At 38.6% G+C, this 12,763-nt stretch overlaps 3 protein-coding genes across 3 annotated transcripts; all 3 read left to right on the top strand.

Moving 5' to 3' along the window:
- Window positions 1–3,066: 3,066 nt before the first annotated feature.
- On the top strand, window positions 3,067–5,144 carry LOC307020652 (histone H1.5-like). Its single transcript, XM_079652179.1, has one exon. It carries the CDS (start codon window positions 4,488–4,490, stop codon window positions 5,103–5,105), a length of 618 nt encoding a protein of 205 aa, XP_079508305.1. The 5' UTR covers window positions 3,067–4,487; the 3' UTR covers window positions 5,106–5,144.
- A 2,679-nt stretch (window positions 5,145–7,823) lies between these two features.
- On the top strand, window positions 7,824–8,791 carry LOC307020653 (uncharacterized protein). The gene is made up of 2 exons (XM_079652180.1): window positions 7,824–7,931; window positions 8,379–8,791. The coding sequence occupies exons 1-2, from the start codon at window positions 7,898–7,900 to the stop codon at window positions 8,774–8,776; spliced, it is 432 nt and encodes a 143-aa protein (XP_079508306.1). The 5' UTR covers window positions 7,824–7,897; the 3' UTR covers window positions 8,777–8,791.
- Window positions 8,792–11,853: 3,062 nt separating this feature from the next.
- LOC307020671 (histone H2B 1.2-like) lies at window positions 11,854–12,646 on the top strand. The gene has a single exon (XM_079652198.1). The coding sequence runs from the start codon at window positions 11,869–11,871 to the stop codon at window positions 12,247–12,249; it is 381 nt and encodes a 126-aa protein (XP_079508324.1). The 5' UTR covers window positions 11,854–11,868; the 3' UTR covers window positions 12,250–12,646.
- The last annotated feature ends 117 nt before the right edge of the window (window positions 12,647–12,763 follow it).

The raw sequence follows: 12,763 nt of genomic DNA, 5'->3' as shown, positions 1-12,763 counted from the left end.
AATGGATTATTAGAATCTCAAAAATGTCCTAAATGTGAGGCAAACTAAATTGAATATAAACATAATGGTGTATACAATTTATCTTGTTTAACAAGTCATTGTTTTAACCACATTTTCAAATAAATAACATGACCTCTTAAGCGTCTCATAATATTAGCTTTATCTCCATCCCTCACAAGGGAAGGTGTTTTACATGAATACAAATGAAAGGAATAAATATAGGATATTTTAATAAAAAAAACAGCAAAACAAACAATCAAACATCCATAGGATATATCAGGGTTTGTTGTTATATGTGACACAAAATAAAGGAATAAATAATATAAGATAAAACCCTTTAAGATAAATAAATATATATATATATATATCAAAGTAGGTGAATAATAAAGACTAAAATACCTTAAAGGGCGGCTGTCGCTAATAAAAAGCTAATCTAAAAAGATGTATCCTTAAATGTCGTTTAAACGCGTCCACTGAGTCCTCTCTGATATTTCCTGGTGTTCCACAGTTTGGGAGCGTAGTGGATGAAAACCTCACCCATTTTATTTTGGGGACTTTAGGATATTTAAAAAGCTGAAGTGGACCTCAGGGCTCGTCCAAGGACATACAACGAGACTCTGTTAGATACGTGGCTGCCAAACCATTAAGAGCTTTAAACACCACTAAAAAATGTTTTAAACAAATTCTAAAAGACACTGGCAGCCAATGTAGTTCAGATAAAACAGGAGTAATGTGCTCTCTTTTTCTGGTTTTTGTTAAAAGCCTGGCAACGGAGTTCTGGATAAGTTGAAGCTTTTCAATTGATTTTTTTTTTTTAAGACCAGCAAAGACTGCATTACAGTAGTCCAACTTACTTGATATGAATGCATGTATGAGCTTTTCAGCCTCTGGTCGGTATAAAAAAGAGCATCTTAGTCACCCTGCTTATATGACGTATACAATTTAAGTCTGAATCTAATTTCTTTATATACTTGATATACTTTAAATACTTGATGAAGAAGGCATGCATCAGTACTACCATACCTTTATTATGGCAGAAGATGACATGGTACTTTACATACAGAAGACAAAGAATACCAGGATGTTGTACTGCATCTGGTTGTATTGTGTAGCATCATTTTTGGGATTTTCTATCCCTCAATTCTTTGCATGTATACATTTGAGAAAGAGGGTCAACCTTCCAGTTGCAATTGTCCTTCTACATATCCATACTATGTACTGTAGGAGGAGACCTGAAACTAAAATGTATTCCCACATTGGGAGCACCGGGGAAAAAAAGCACAATTGATTTTAAAGAGAGCAATCTCTGAACTTAGATAAGTAGATACTGTGGAAGCTAAACCCAACAACAAATATATTATTTGTTTAAAGGTGGGGTCGGTAATTTTGGAGAAACGCGCTCGAGTGCGCTAGAATTTGCCAAATCTGCCACTTCCTTACAGAGCCCCTCCTCCAACACACAGGAATGCGCACATGACCAATGAGGGCACGAGATAAGTTTGTGCACAGATGGAAGGCTGACAGGCAGGTAGGCCTCCAGTTACTTTAGCCGGGCCGGCTAAAAAGATTGGTTGTGCTTTTTTACAGCGCTACGGCTTCCAAAGATGACATTTTTTCATGGATTTGTTGTCAAAGCACTTCAGATATTCATTGCTATCGGGATGTTAAGAGCATTCCATGGAATATAACAAAAAGTGTATCTCGAGCCGGTTTCTCAAACGTACCTACCCCACCTTTTAAGAAACACGTGTTAATTAAACAAGTGCACATCCAAGGTATACAAATAACAGCATTTCTACTTTTTTCACAGCCTCAAAACCTTTACATTTCAGTGTTTCTAAAGTGACACCAGGAACACAAAGGAATCAAATCAGATCTTGCCACAGATCACATCATTATTTTTTTATCGTTATTTTTATTTTGAAATTCAGTCGTTCTGACGGACGCCAAAAAGCCAGAGATTATGGAATTAAACAAATAAATAAAAACAAGGATAATTGTGTGTTATTGGTGAGTAAATAACAGTGTATTTAGAAAAGAATACCAAATAAAAGAATAAAAATGTCAGTATTCTGAGGCTCTGAGCCCCATTTCTTTTCCTCACAGACGACAAAAAAAGTCCGACATCATACGATTTAAATTAAAAAGAATAATCGTGGCTTGATATTGAGTAAAAACATGTTTTTATGAACCCTACAGCTTCCGGTCTTTCAAGACCCGAACGGACAAAAAGACGTGCAGCAGGCACGAAACATACTACCAATAGAAATACATTGCTTTTAAAATCGTTCTGTGTAACACGAAAAAAAGGGGAAAATTGTGTTGGTGAACACGAATCAATAGATTAAATGTTGTGACTATAACACAAAATGCCATGAGGCTGGATTTAATATATACGAATATATGATAAAGTATTGCAAACTGTTTAGATTTAATGTTTAATTTGTGTTAATGTTATCTTTTAGACGCTTCATAACATGTCATTTGAAACAACAATGAGTTATTTTCAGGTTCAACTGAGACAACAAAATACAGTTACCATTTAACTATAAGTGCAAAGAGCTGTAAAGAGCAGAGTAAATCATGTATGGAAAAGGACCAGTGGGGGCGGTAGATTCAACATTCAAAGGCTTTATTGTCATATGCACAGTATCTACAGTGTAGACGTCACAATGCAAATCTTAAGTCCCAGGCTCCTCCAACAATGCAACATAGTTATATAGGACAAAAAACAATAAAACTGATTAAAAAAACAAACACATTCAATTAAAATAGTGCAAAAAGAAACAGTAGAATCTATTAGAATAAAAGAGTGCATTTTATGTTGCAAGACAAATGTGAGGTGAAGTAAACTTGATACATAAATAATAATAAAACATAAATAATAATTAATACAATAATCTCAATAATGCAGAGAATGCTTTAAGTGACCAAGTAAATGAAAGAGTCTATATAGGTGTAAATAGAATAAGATGGACAAAAACAGAATGTACAAAGAAATATTGTTTATTGTAGTGATATTTATTTGGACTCAGGCTTTATGCCTGGAAGAGGCTGTCTGTTTCAAGACCCAAATCACCCAATTACGGGTGTGTTCAAGTTGGTGCATCACAAGATTCATGTAAGAAGTATTTCAAGGCAAAAAACAAAAACATACATAGATTAAGTTATTTTAAAAGGTTGTCAGGTTATGTGTCGACTAAATACAGAAAAGTATACATCTTCTTTTCCTGCAATTTATGTTGTTTCTAATGTTATTTGATTAACATTTCTGAATAAAAACAATGTATTGTGGTGAAACTGCTGGTCGTTCATCGTGACCTTAAGAATACATGTGATAAAGAGTCAGAAGATAATGCTTTATTTTAAGAGTATGCAGAACACAATGAGAGAAAGAAACAAGCAACTTTAACCGGTGTTAAATAGTAAATCAAGTTAAAATCCTAGTCAGACTTGTGTGGAGCCAAAACACCTAAGAAGCTATAAAGTCTCTAATCTTCTGAATCTAAAGTTTATTAAAGGTGTTCCTTGGATCAGATTTACTGATTTTATTGTAATAGTCTTTAATAAGTGTAACAAATAACTCTAAAGTAATCAAGTTTCACAAAAACAGCCCCCGATTTAAATGTTCCAACTGTTTGAGTGTTTTTGGTAAATGCGTTTCTGCTGTGTCTTTTAAAGTTAAACATACGAAATTAAAAGACGCAAAATGTATAAATAAAAATCATAAAAGTGATATGATAAATTATAGATGAATGCACTTTATATGATTGACGTGTTATCGGAAACAATAAATGTACTTGCACACTGTAAATAACTCCAGCAGGCAAACGGCAGGTTAATTAGTTTTCTGAAGAAGAAAATATAGGCCTACATGTTATCAAAGTGTTAAATTAAGTTAAATTATCCTAAATTAGTGAAGTGTAAAAGAAACATACCGACTCTCTATCAGAACCGGAGTACAATCCCACGACTCTTTTGAGTGTGTTTGCAGAGACAAAACTAACCTCTGTTTAACATAAACATATTTATATTAGTAAACTTTTTTTAGGTTAGGTCTTTAACCAAACATCTTATTTCTATGCCCAACTAGTTTAAGTCGAATTTGAAAGTATTTTAAAGCATTTAAGAGGGAAATTAGAGAGGGAAGTCACACATTTACGACTCACACGGCAGCATTTGAGGGAGGTCGAAAGGCTTCCCATTAAAATCATAACACAATATTGAGGTTCATTTCACTTTTACATGAAGATAAACTCCTTTGCTATCGTTTAAGATGAATTTTACAATATATGGTTCCCTCCAGGTGTGATTTTATTACATTTGTTCGTGAAGAGAAAACACAAAGTGGCACAGTATGCCTGCTGCTCCTGTGAGACAGGCTGCGATTGAGTCTCTACGGTTCTCATGGTGTGTTTAAGTTCCGCTCTTTGCTGGGATTTCTCTCTCAGTCTCACCGAGTCCTGAGAATCCACTTTGAAAGCAACATGGCAGAATCCGCTCCCGCCGCCGCCGCACCGGCCAAGTCCCCGAGGAAGAGAGCCACCAAGCCGAAGAAGGCGGGCCCCAGCGCCGCTGATCTCGTGCTGAAAGCCGTCACCGCCTCCAAGGAGCGTAAAGGGATTTCCTATGTCGCCCTGAAGAAAGAGCTGGCCGTTAAAGGCATCGACAACGCCAACCAGGTGAAACGCGCCGTGAAGAAGTTGGTGGAGAATGGAGCCCTGGTGCAGGTCAAGGGAACCGGAGCCAGCGGCTCCTTCAAGGCAGCCAAGCCCGCCGAGAAGCCCAAGAAGGTAGCGAAGAAGCCCGCAGCCAAAGCCAAGAAGCCGGCAGCAGCAGCAGCGAAGAAACCCGCCGCTAAGAAGCCAGCAGCCAAGAAGGCAGTAACACCCAAGAAGGCGAAGAAGCCTGCTACTGCTGCCAAGAAAACCCCCGTGAAGAAGATCACTAAGAGCCCGAAGAAGGTGGCGGCCAAGAAGGCAGCCCCCAAGAAGGCAGCTACCCCCAAGAAGACAGCGACCCCCAAGAAAGCTGTGAAGAAGGTGGTTAAACCAGCTGCCAAAGCAGCGAAGAAGGCACCAGCCAAGAAAGCAGCGAAGAAGTAAACAGATCATCTGCTTCATCTACAAAAGGCTCTTTTAAGAGCCACCCACATACACCAAAAGAGCACTTCTCCTGTTGTAATATTACATGTTTATATTTTGTAACACCAGAGTGTACTTTATTTTTTACAAGAAGTTAATTAACTGATATAAAGATAACTTGAGTGAAACATGAATAACATGTCACCTTGCAAATTCATCTAGTTCCTTTTAGTACAATATATTTCATTATGTTATAAAGACACTTCATTACATTCCCTTACAAACATTATCCCTTACATGTACATTATTTTCTATAGACATTGTTTTAAAATACATATTTCATAATTACATACTATTATAAAACTAAAATGTGTCTTTACTACACATGAACTATTACCCTCACCCCCCTATGCACCTGCAGCTGGACAGACAGCGGAGCTCCTTCTCCCACAGACTGATCCAGCGTCTCCTCTGGCTGGCAGAGAGCTCACTTTAGCTTCTCCCTCTCCAGAACCATGAACCCTCTGCACAACAGCAACCTAGCACATCTGTCATTTATATAATTTGGTATAAGTCAACTATATGTACACATTTTAATCCATCCACAATATTCTATAATGTCAATCATTTTTAATATATGTATTTTCTACTATACTTAAATTCACTGTTTATTTTATTTTGTATCTTATTACTTCTATACTTTATTCAAATGCTTTTTATTGTTTAATGCCTGAACACACTGTAACATAATAATTCAGTACATTATTGAAATTATATCATGTTATCACAATTCCAATTAAACTTAAATGAAAAAAAGTTACTGAAACAATATTATATAAAACCCACAAGTTTATTATATATATGAAGTAAAACAATCGTGTCTTGTAGAATAATAATCATATTATAGTACGGCACGTTACCTTTGTGTACTTTTTAAACTCAATAGTTGTGGTTCTCATCCAATGCTTCATATAATTGTGACTTCATATTGTTACAAATTAAAGGTTAAAATGTATTTCCATGTTGTCAGATCAGATCAGAAGTCTTTTAAAGACCTGAATACAGAGTATTACAGAGTACAGAGTATACATACATGAATATACTAAAATCTTACTGACACCCAACATATTTTAACATTATGACGTAACATTGAATGAAACTAGGAAAAGATGCTAATAATTTTTCAGTGACCTGAATAAATAATTATGGGAAGACTCCTGTGAATGAACTGGCATAAAGGGATTTCATACATGGATAAATATAGTAAAATATATCTTTACAAGAGTCTGAGATGTGTTTTTACGATTTGTGTCTGCAAAATAATCTGCATAGCTCATATAATGAATACAATGTCAGCATGTCCAGCTCTTATGTTTATTTACTGTTATATTAAAGTGCCCTGTCCAATGCATGTGAAAGTGTTGTGAACAAGAGTTGGCAAGTTTAAAGTTTTAAAAGGTGTATTTATTTATTCAAATGCCTAAACACCATCCTTGGTTTACAGCTCCGACAATTAAGGTTGGTAAAGGTAGAATAGTTTAGAGGTTTAGAAAGCCAGTGTTGGATAGAAACCCCAAACATCTATCTATAGGCATTTGGATTAATAGGTTCAGATGTCTAAATACCAGCCTTGATTCCTAACACAAACAAATAAGGTTTGGAAATGTAGAAAAGTTTGGAAAGTAACAGCTTCAACAAGGCAGTGTGAGACACTAGACCAAAAGATGGAGGACATTTGTACCTGTATTATTTTAATGAGGGTTTGAGAGACAATGGGACACAGAGGGACCTTAGCAAAGTCACTTCTTCAACACAATCATTTGGTGTGATTGACCGTTATTATCTGATACAATTATCAGCGACAACCATGAAGACAAAATAGTGATTACAGATTTGAAACCTGTATTTCTAGAGTCTCATAACTAGTAAATCCCGTAGGTGTGTTCCTTCCCATTCCTGTACCTGTCCAGGTAACGCAGCGGCTGCCGGTGGGGGTGTTTGACCTGGGGGGTGGTGGTACACCGGGGGGCGGATGAACTCAAACACCGGCTCCCTCATATCTGCAGAGACAGGAAATACAGATTTATTAACACAGGAAATACAGATTTATTAACACAAGAAATACAGATTTATTAACACAGGAAATACAGATTTATTATGGGCTTGTTATTTGTTGTAGTTTCTATACCCTCTCAAATACAATATTCTTTTATTGATTTGAACATAACGTGAATTTAAAATGATGGTCTCTACTAATCATAAATGCACAACAAGCTCCATGAAAAACTCCTCATTCTCAGAGTTTAATAAATGGTGTTTTCCTCTGTGCAGAGACAATCAGTGCTGATCAGCAGCAGCTGCTGGAGGATTCCCTCCTTTAAAGCTGGCTGGTGCTCAGGCAACACTCTCTTGGAAAACTGCAGAGATGGCAGTTGTTTGGATGTTCGTCTGTGTGCTGACTGTTTGCCTGGTCGCCTGGTCGGAGATATTTGGCCGCATTTTACAATAAACTTCCGTTGGGTCGCTTAAAAACAAATATCGCAAATCGAATATCAATCGCAATATTTAACTGTTTGATAATTGTATTGAAGATGAAGGAATAATGTTTGATTTAACAGCATGTTCCTTGTCCACAGTCTCTGGTTTTCCAGCTGGTGAATATAAGCTGCAGAAGAGACTGAGAGTTGAAAACATTTGATTGTATGAAGTGTTTCTTCTCTCTGTCTGACACTAAACCTTTAATTATACTGTGTCCTACAGATCTGTCTCCCGATGAGATCTCCTTAAAGAAAGCCTTTGCACTTTTCCAGTCGATGGAGTCCATGTTAGACCAAGATGCTAGAGAAGGTCAACAGTATGTGCCGCATTAAAGTGGTGAAAATGATCTGAAAGCTGGGAAATATAAGATTAACTCAAGATATTTTAACCGTGTATAAAAGGCTTTAATACATTATGATATCTGTATGTCTTATACCAAGTTAAGACACCCAGCCCTTGAGGAACTCTCTGGGGTGATGATGCTTTAAACTGGTTTTAAAAACTTGAAATTGGGAAGATTTTTGTATTTGATGGCCATGATATATTGTGCATGTTGATGCCATGCGTTTGAGAAATGTCGTGCCAAATTGAACAACTTTGAGAATTGATCTTAAAAACGGTCTTCAATCCAACAAATGCCACATTAAAAAAAACAAGAACTAAAAGAAAACTACAGAACAATTCACGCTCTGATTTCAGTCGATGTATAACATCACATGATTTATTTTGGTTGTTAATCAATCGTCTTTCTTTCAGTACAACTGGAACCCAATGACGTGGAAGTTGAGGCGTCTGGTCACCAGAATCCTGAACAAAAGCCCCAGAGCGTCAACGAGACAACAAATGTCCAGAACCAGGTCGTAAAGAGGGACAACGGCACGGCGGGGGCCGTCCAGAACCGGGTCGTCATTTGGGGAAATTCCACTGCGGGGCGTGACCTAAAAGGGGTCATCATAGGAGGCGACTCCACAACTGAGGACGTCCAGAACCGGGTCGTCATTAGAGGAAATGCCACGGCGGGGGGCGCCCAGAACTTGGTCATCATTAAGGACAAAGCTAAGTTACTCCGTTGTCTTCAGGAGTTGAAGGTTGTTGATCTTCAGGGAGAGGGAGATCCTTGCTGGCAGGACGACGATCAGGCTGCTGCCGGGTGAGGACCAGGACCAGGACCAGGACCAGGACCAGGACCAGGACCAGGACCAGGACCATGCTGCTGCTGGGCTGAAGGATGAGGACCAGGCTGCTGCTGGGCTGCAAGGGCGAGGACCAGGCTGCTGCTGGGCTGCAGGGCGAGGACCAGGCTGCTGTTGGGCTGCAGGGCGAGGACCAGGCTGCTGCTGGGCTGCAGGACGGGGCTGCTGCTGGGTGACTGAAGGAGGACCAGGCCGCTCTCTGATTGGCTACAAGTGATCGTAGCTTCAATCGACCAATCAGAAAACAGTCACGTTCTTTTTTTTACTATAGGATTTCTGTTGAAAACTGCTACTTCAAAATAACGTGAAAGAAACCTTACATTTGGTGTCGGGTACAACAAGGAGAGTCACTAAACGTTATCTATTATTCAAAAGTAAGGAATATGGAGGCCTGGGAGCCATAGACCTGGGCATTCAACTCAAAGTTCTTATCAAGCTCCACTTTTGTGGAATCAGCTTCCAGTTTGTGTTCGGACGGCAGACACCCTATCCGTTTTTAAGAGTGCGCTTAAGACCTTCCTTTTTGATAAAGCTTATAGTTAGGGCTGATTAGATTCAGCCCCTAGTTTTGCTGAGGCTTAGTTTGTCGGGGGACATCTTACTTCTTCCTTCTCTCTGTCTATACCTGTGTACTCTCATGTTCCGATTAACCCAGCTTCCCCAAATGTCTTTCTTTTTGGTGTACGCCGGGATCCGGAGTGATTGATGATCCTGCGGTCCTGTGTCATGGATTGCGAGTCCTGGATCTTGAGTCGTGGCTGTGGTCCTGGATCATAAGTCCTGGATGGATATACTCGTGGCTTCATCTTCCTATTATACACACATGCATTTCCAAACATTTGGACTTGATCAAACTACTAAAAACTACTAAAAACATTCAATAATGTGTGAAAGAGGCTATGGAGGAATTTGCCTTATAGGCTACTACCCAATCTGTGCTGAAGCATGAGTGGAAGAGGGACGGGTAGAGAGGATAGAGAAATAGATTGGAATGGACTTCCAAATAAAATTATTTTAAAAAATAATTAAGGATTTTAAATATGGTAGCTATATTACATAGACCTATCGTTTAATGGAAGTACCAACACTTCTAAATAACTCAATGATAACTGAGAAAACTAATTGATATCTGTAGATCTGTGAATCCTTTTTGTCAAATCAAATAAAGTTTTATTTATATAGCACGTTTTTGAAACGATTTTTGGTCGAGCCAAAGTGCTGTACATGCAATAAAAACACTTTACTACAATAGCAAACCGAAGACAATAAATTACAACAGCAAAAATAAAAAATCACACACAGGGAAATGTCATGAGTCGTGCTCTGCTCTGACTAGAAGGCCAGGGAGAAGAAGTTAGTCTTTAGTGTTGATTTAAAAACCCCTAGGGTCTGGGCCGACCTCACATGGAGGGGCAGAGTATTCCAGAGCCTGGGGCCAGGCTCCCTAGGCTGCGAAGGCTCGGTGCCCTCGGGTTTTGAGCCTGGTCTTGGGCACTATCAGCAGCAGCTGGTTAGCCGACCTTAAAGCTCTGGCTGGGGTGTAGCGATGGACAGGGTTCACGAAATATGACTTGAAATTTAAAACATGTATTGACAGAATTTATGTTTCTCATCACTTCTCAATAAGTCATTAAATCTACAGTCTTCAATGACTACTCTGAAAATCTGTTAGTTAAATCATCTTTATCTTCTGGGGACTTTCCACTAGAGGCTTCTGGAAGCTCTTTTATGTTTAAAAGATACACATTTATTAACCAAACTAAATCTGAAGATACAAAAAAATAGTAGCTTTTACAAATAGACTGGAATGGACTTCCAAATAAAAATGATTTTAAATATTGTGGATATATTACATATAGACCTGTCATTTAATAATGAATGTACCAAAGTTTTACAATTGAAAGTTAGCAGCTGTCAGAGAGCCCAATAGATGTGATGAGGCTCATCTCAGTTTACAGACTGGCAGTCAGAGCTGTGGTCTCTTGGAGCTGTTACATGAAAACAAAAAAAAGGCCCTATGATTAATTGTGAGGAGGATGAGACCCGGATGCACCATGGTGCCAAACCAAACAATAATTAACAGTAGTACCATAATAAAACATATCCAAACGAAGCTATGGTGAAGAAAAAGCCTCGAAAAGTCACAGACTCTACCATGGAGGCTAATCAGACAATGCACTCTCTGGACTCTAAAATACCGTGTTCTTTTGGATTTATGTTATTCATTTATGTATTATGTGTATTTTCAATGTAGTCTTTGTTCATGTCAATGATGTATTGTTCAAATAATTTTAAATAAAGTATTAAAAAAAAAAGCAAAGGAGGTGCTTTCAAGTGAAGACATTGGGATTTAAAGAAGAGTACATGTGTGGATAATATCTTGTCTAATAGAGGAAAATAATTAATCTATAGGTAAAAAAAAGGGTTACCACCTCTCCCTGGGCGCTGTACAATTAAATCAATTTAAACAAGAAATACAAATACTTGGTTTGACTATTATGTAATGAAAACTGTGCTGACCTAAATTGGGAGAATACACTGAGCAGAGGTGCTACTTGAGGTGGAGATACAGCCCACTGGAATCATTTAAATGAAAAAAAAACATAAAATACCTACATAATAAATATGTTGTTGATTTTACAACATTTGAATAGAAATGTAAATAACAATTGTACTACATACATATATATCATTCATCAAATTATAGAAGGACCCTTGGTTGTTTTACATCACAGCTAGCCTAAATAAGGTCCCTTGATTCAATCAGACAAAGACAAAAGCTTTTAACATGCAGATTCCAGTGGCTACCAAACTACAGGGATAACATAAAACGGGGGTTGTGCAGAATAATATTTAAATACTTTTGTTCCCTTTTTACAATACAGTACAGTAGATAGGCTACATCTGATCAAAGTACATAGTAGGCTCAGTCATGCGCAGACGATGACCAATCCCGTGCGAGCAACAGCACAGCTATATTTGCATCGAGGGGATATAAATAGGCCGCGCTGTGTGTAAGAGGCACCGAGTCTGACCAATCTTACTCTCACATCATGCCTGCCGATGCACCCCCCGTCAAAGCGGCCAAGAAGGGCTCAAAGAAAGCCGTCGCTAAGACCGTCAGCAAGACTGGAAAGAAGAGGAGAAAGTCCAGGAAGGAGAGTTACGCCATCTACGTCTACAAGGTGATGAAGCAGGTCCACCCCGATACCGGCATCTCCTCCAAGGCCATGGGCATCATGAACTGCTTCGTGAGTGACATCTTTGAGCGCATCGCCGGTGAGGCCTCTCGTCTGGCTCACTACAACAAGCGCCGCACCATCACCTCCAGGGAGATCCAGACCGCTGTCCGCCTGCTGCTGCCCGGAGAGCTGGCTAAACACGCCGTGTCTGAGGGCACCAAGGCCGTGACCAAGTACACCAGCTCCAAGTAAACTCTGCTGCTGACATACCAACAACACAAAGGCTCTTTTAAGAGCCACCTACTACATCTATGGACGTATTCCTCTGTTTTGAATAAGTGTCATGCACAATCCATGAATCGCATACATGGTATGTAAATCACTTGACATGAAATACATTTGATATATAAACAGTTCGAAGAGGCATTGTTTACACACCACTTTCCACAATGGCTCAGGCTAAACAACTTGTGCATAATTTAAAGACTTCTTTAATTTTCATCTGAATTCAATATATCTGTCCAACAGCACCGACTGGCTACAACAGGACCCAACACGTGGTTATTTTACTATTTAATATCGGCATCAGGAAAGCCCTAAACTTTCATCATTGACCCTGGAAAGATTATGAATTGCTTTTTTTATTCTGGTCAAGCCCAATAATATCACTTTTTTTTTGCGTGTCACGCCAGACAGCTCTAGGCAACCTTTCATACACCACTTCAATTAGAAGATGTTACTTTTTTATTTTTTAAAACTGTCTCTT

Source organism: Notothenia rossii (genome assembly GCF_949606895.1).
Source record: "Notothenia rossii genome assembly, chromosome: 9".
NCBI lineage: Eukaryota > Metazoa > Chordata > Actinopteri > Perciformes > Nototheniidae > Notothenia > Notothenia rossii.
This window is presented reverse-complemented; position numbering and strand designations above follow the sequence as displayed.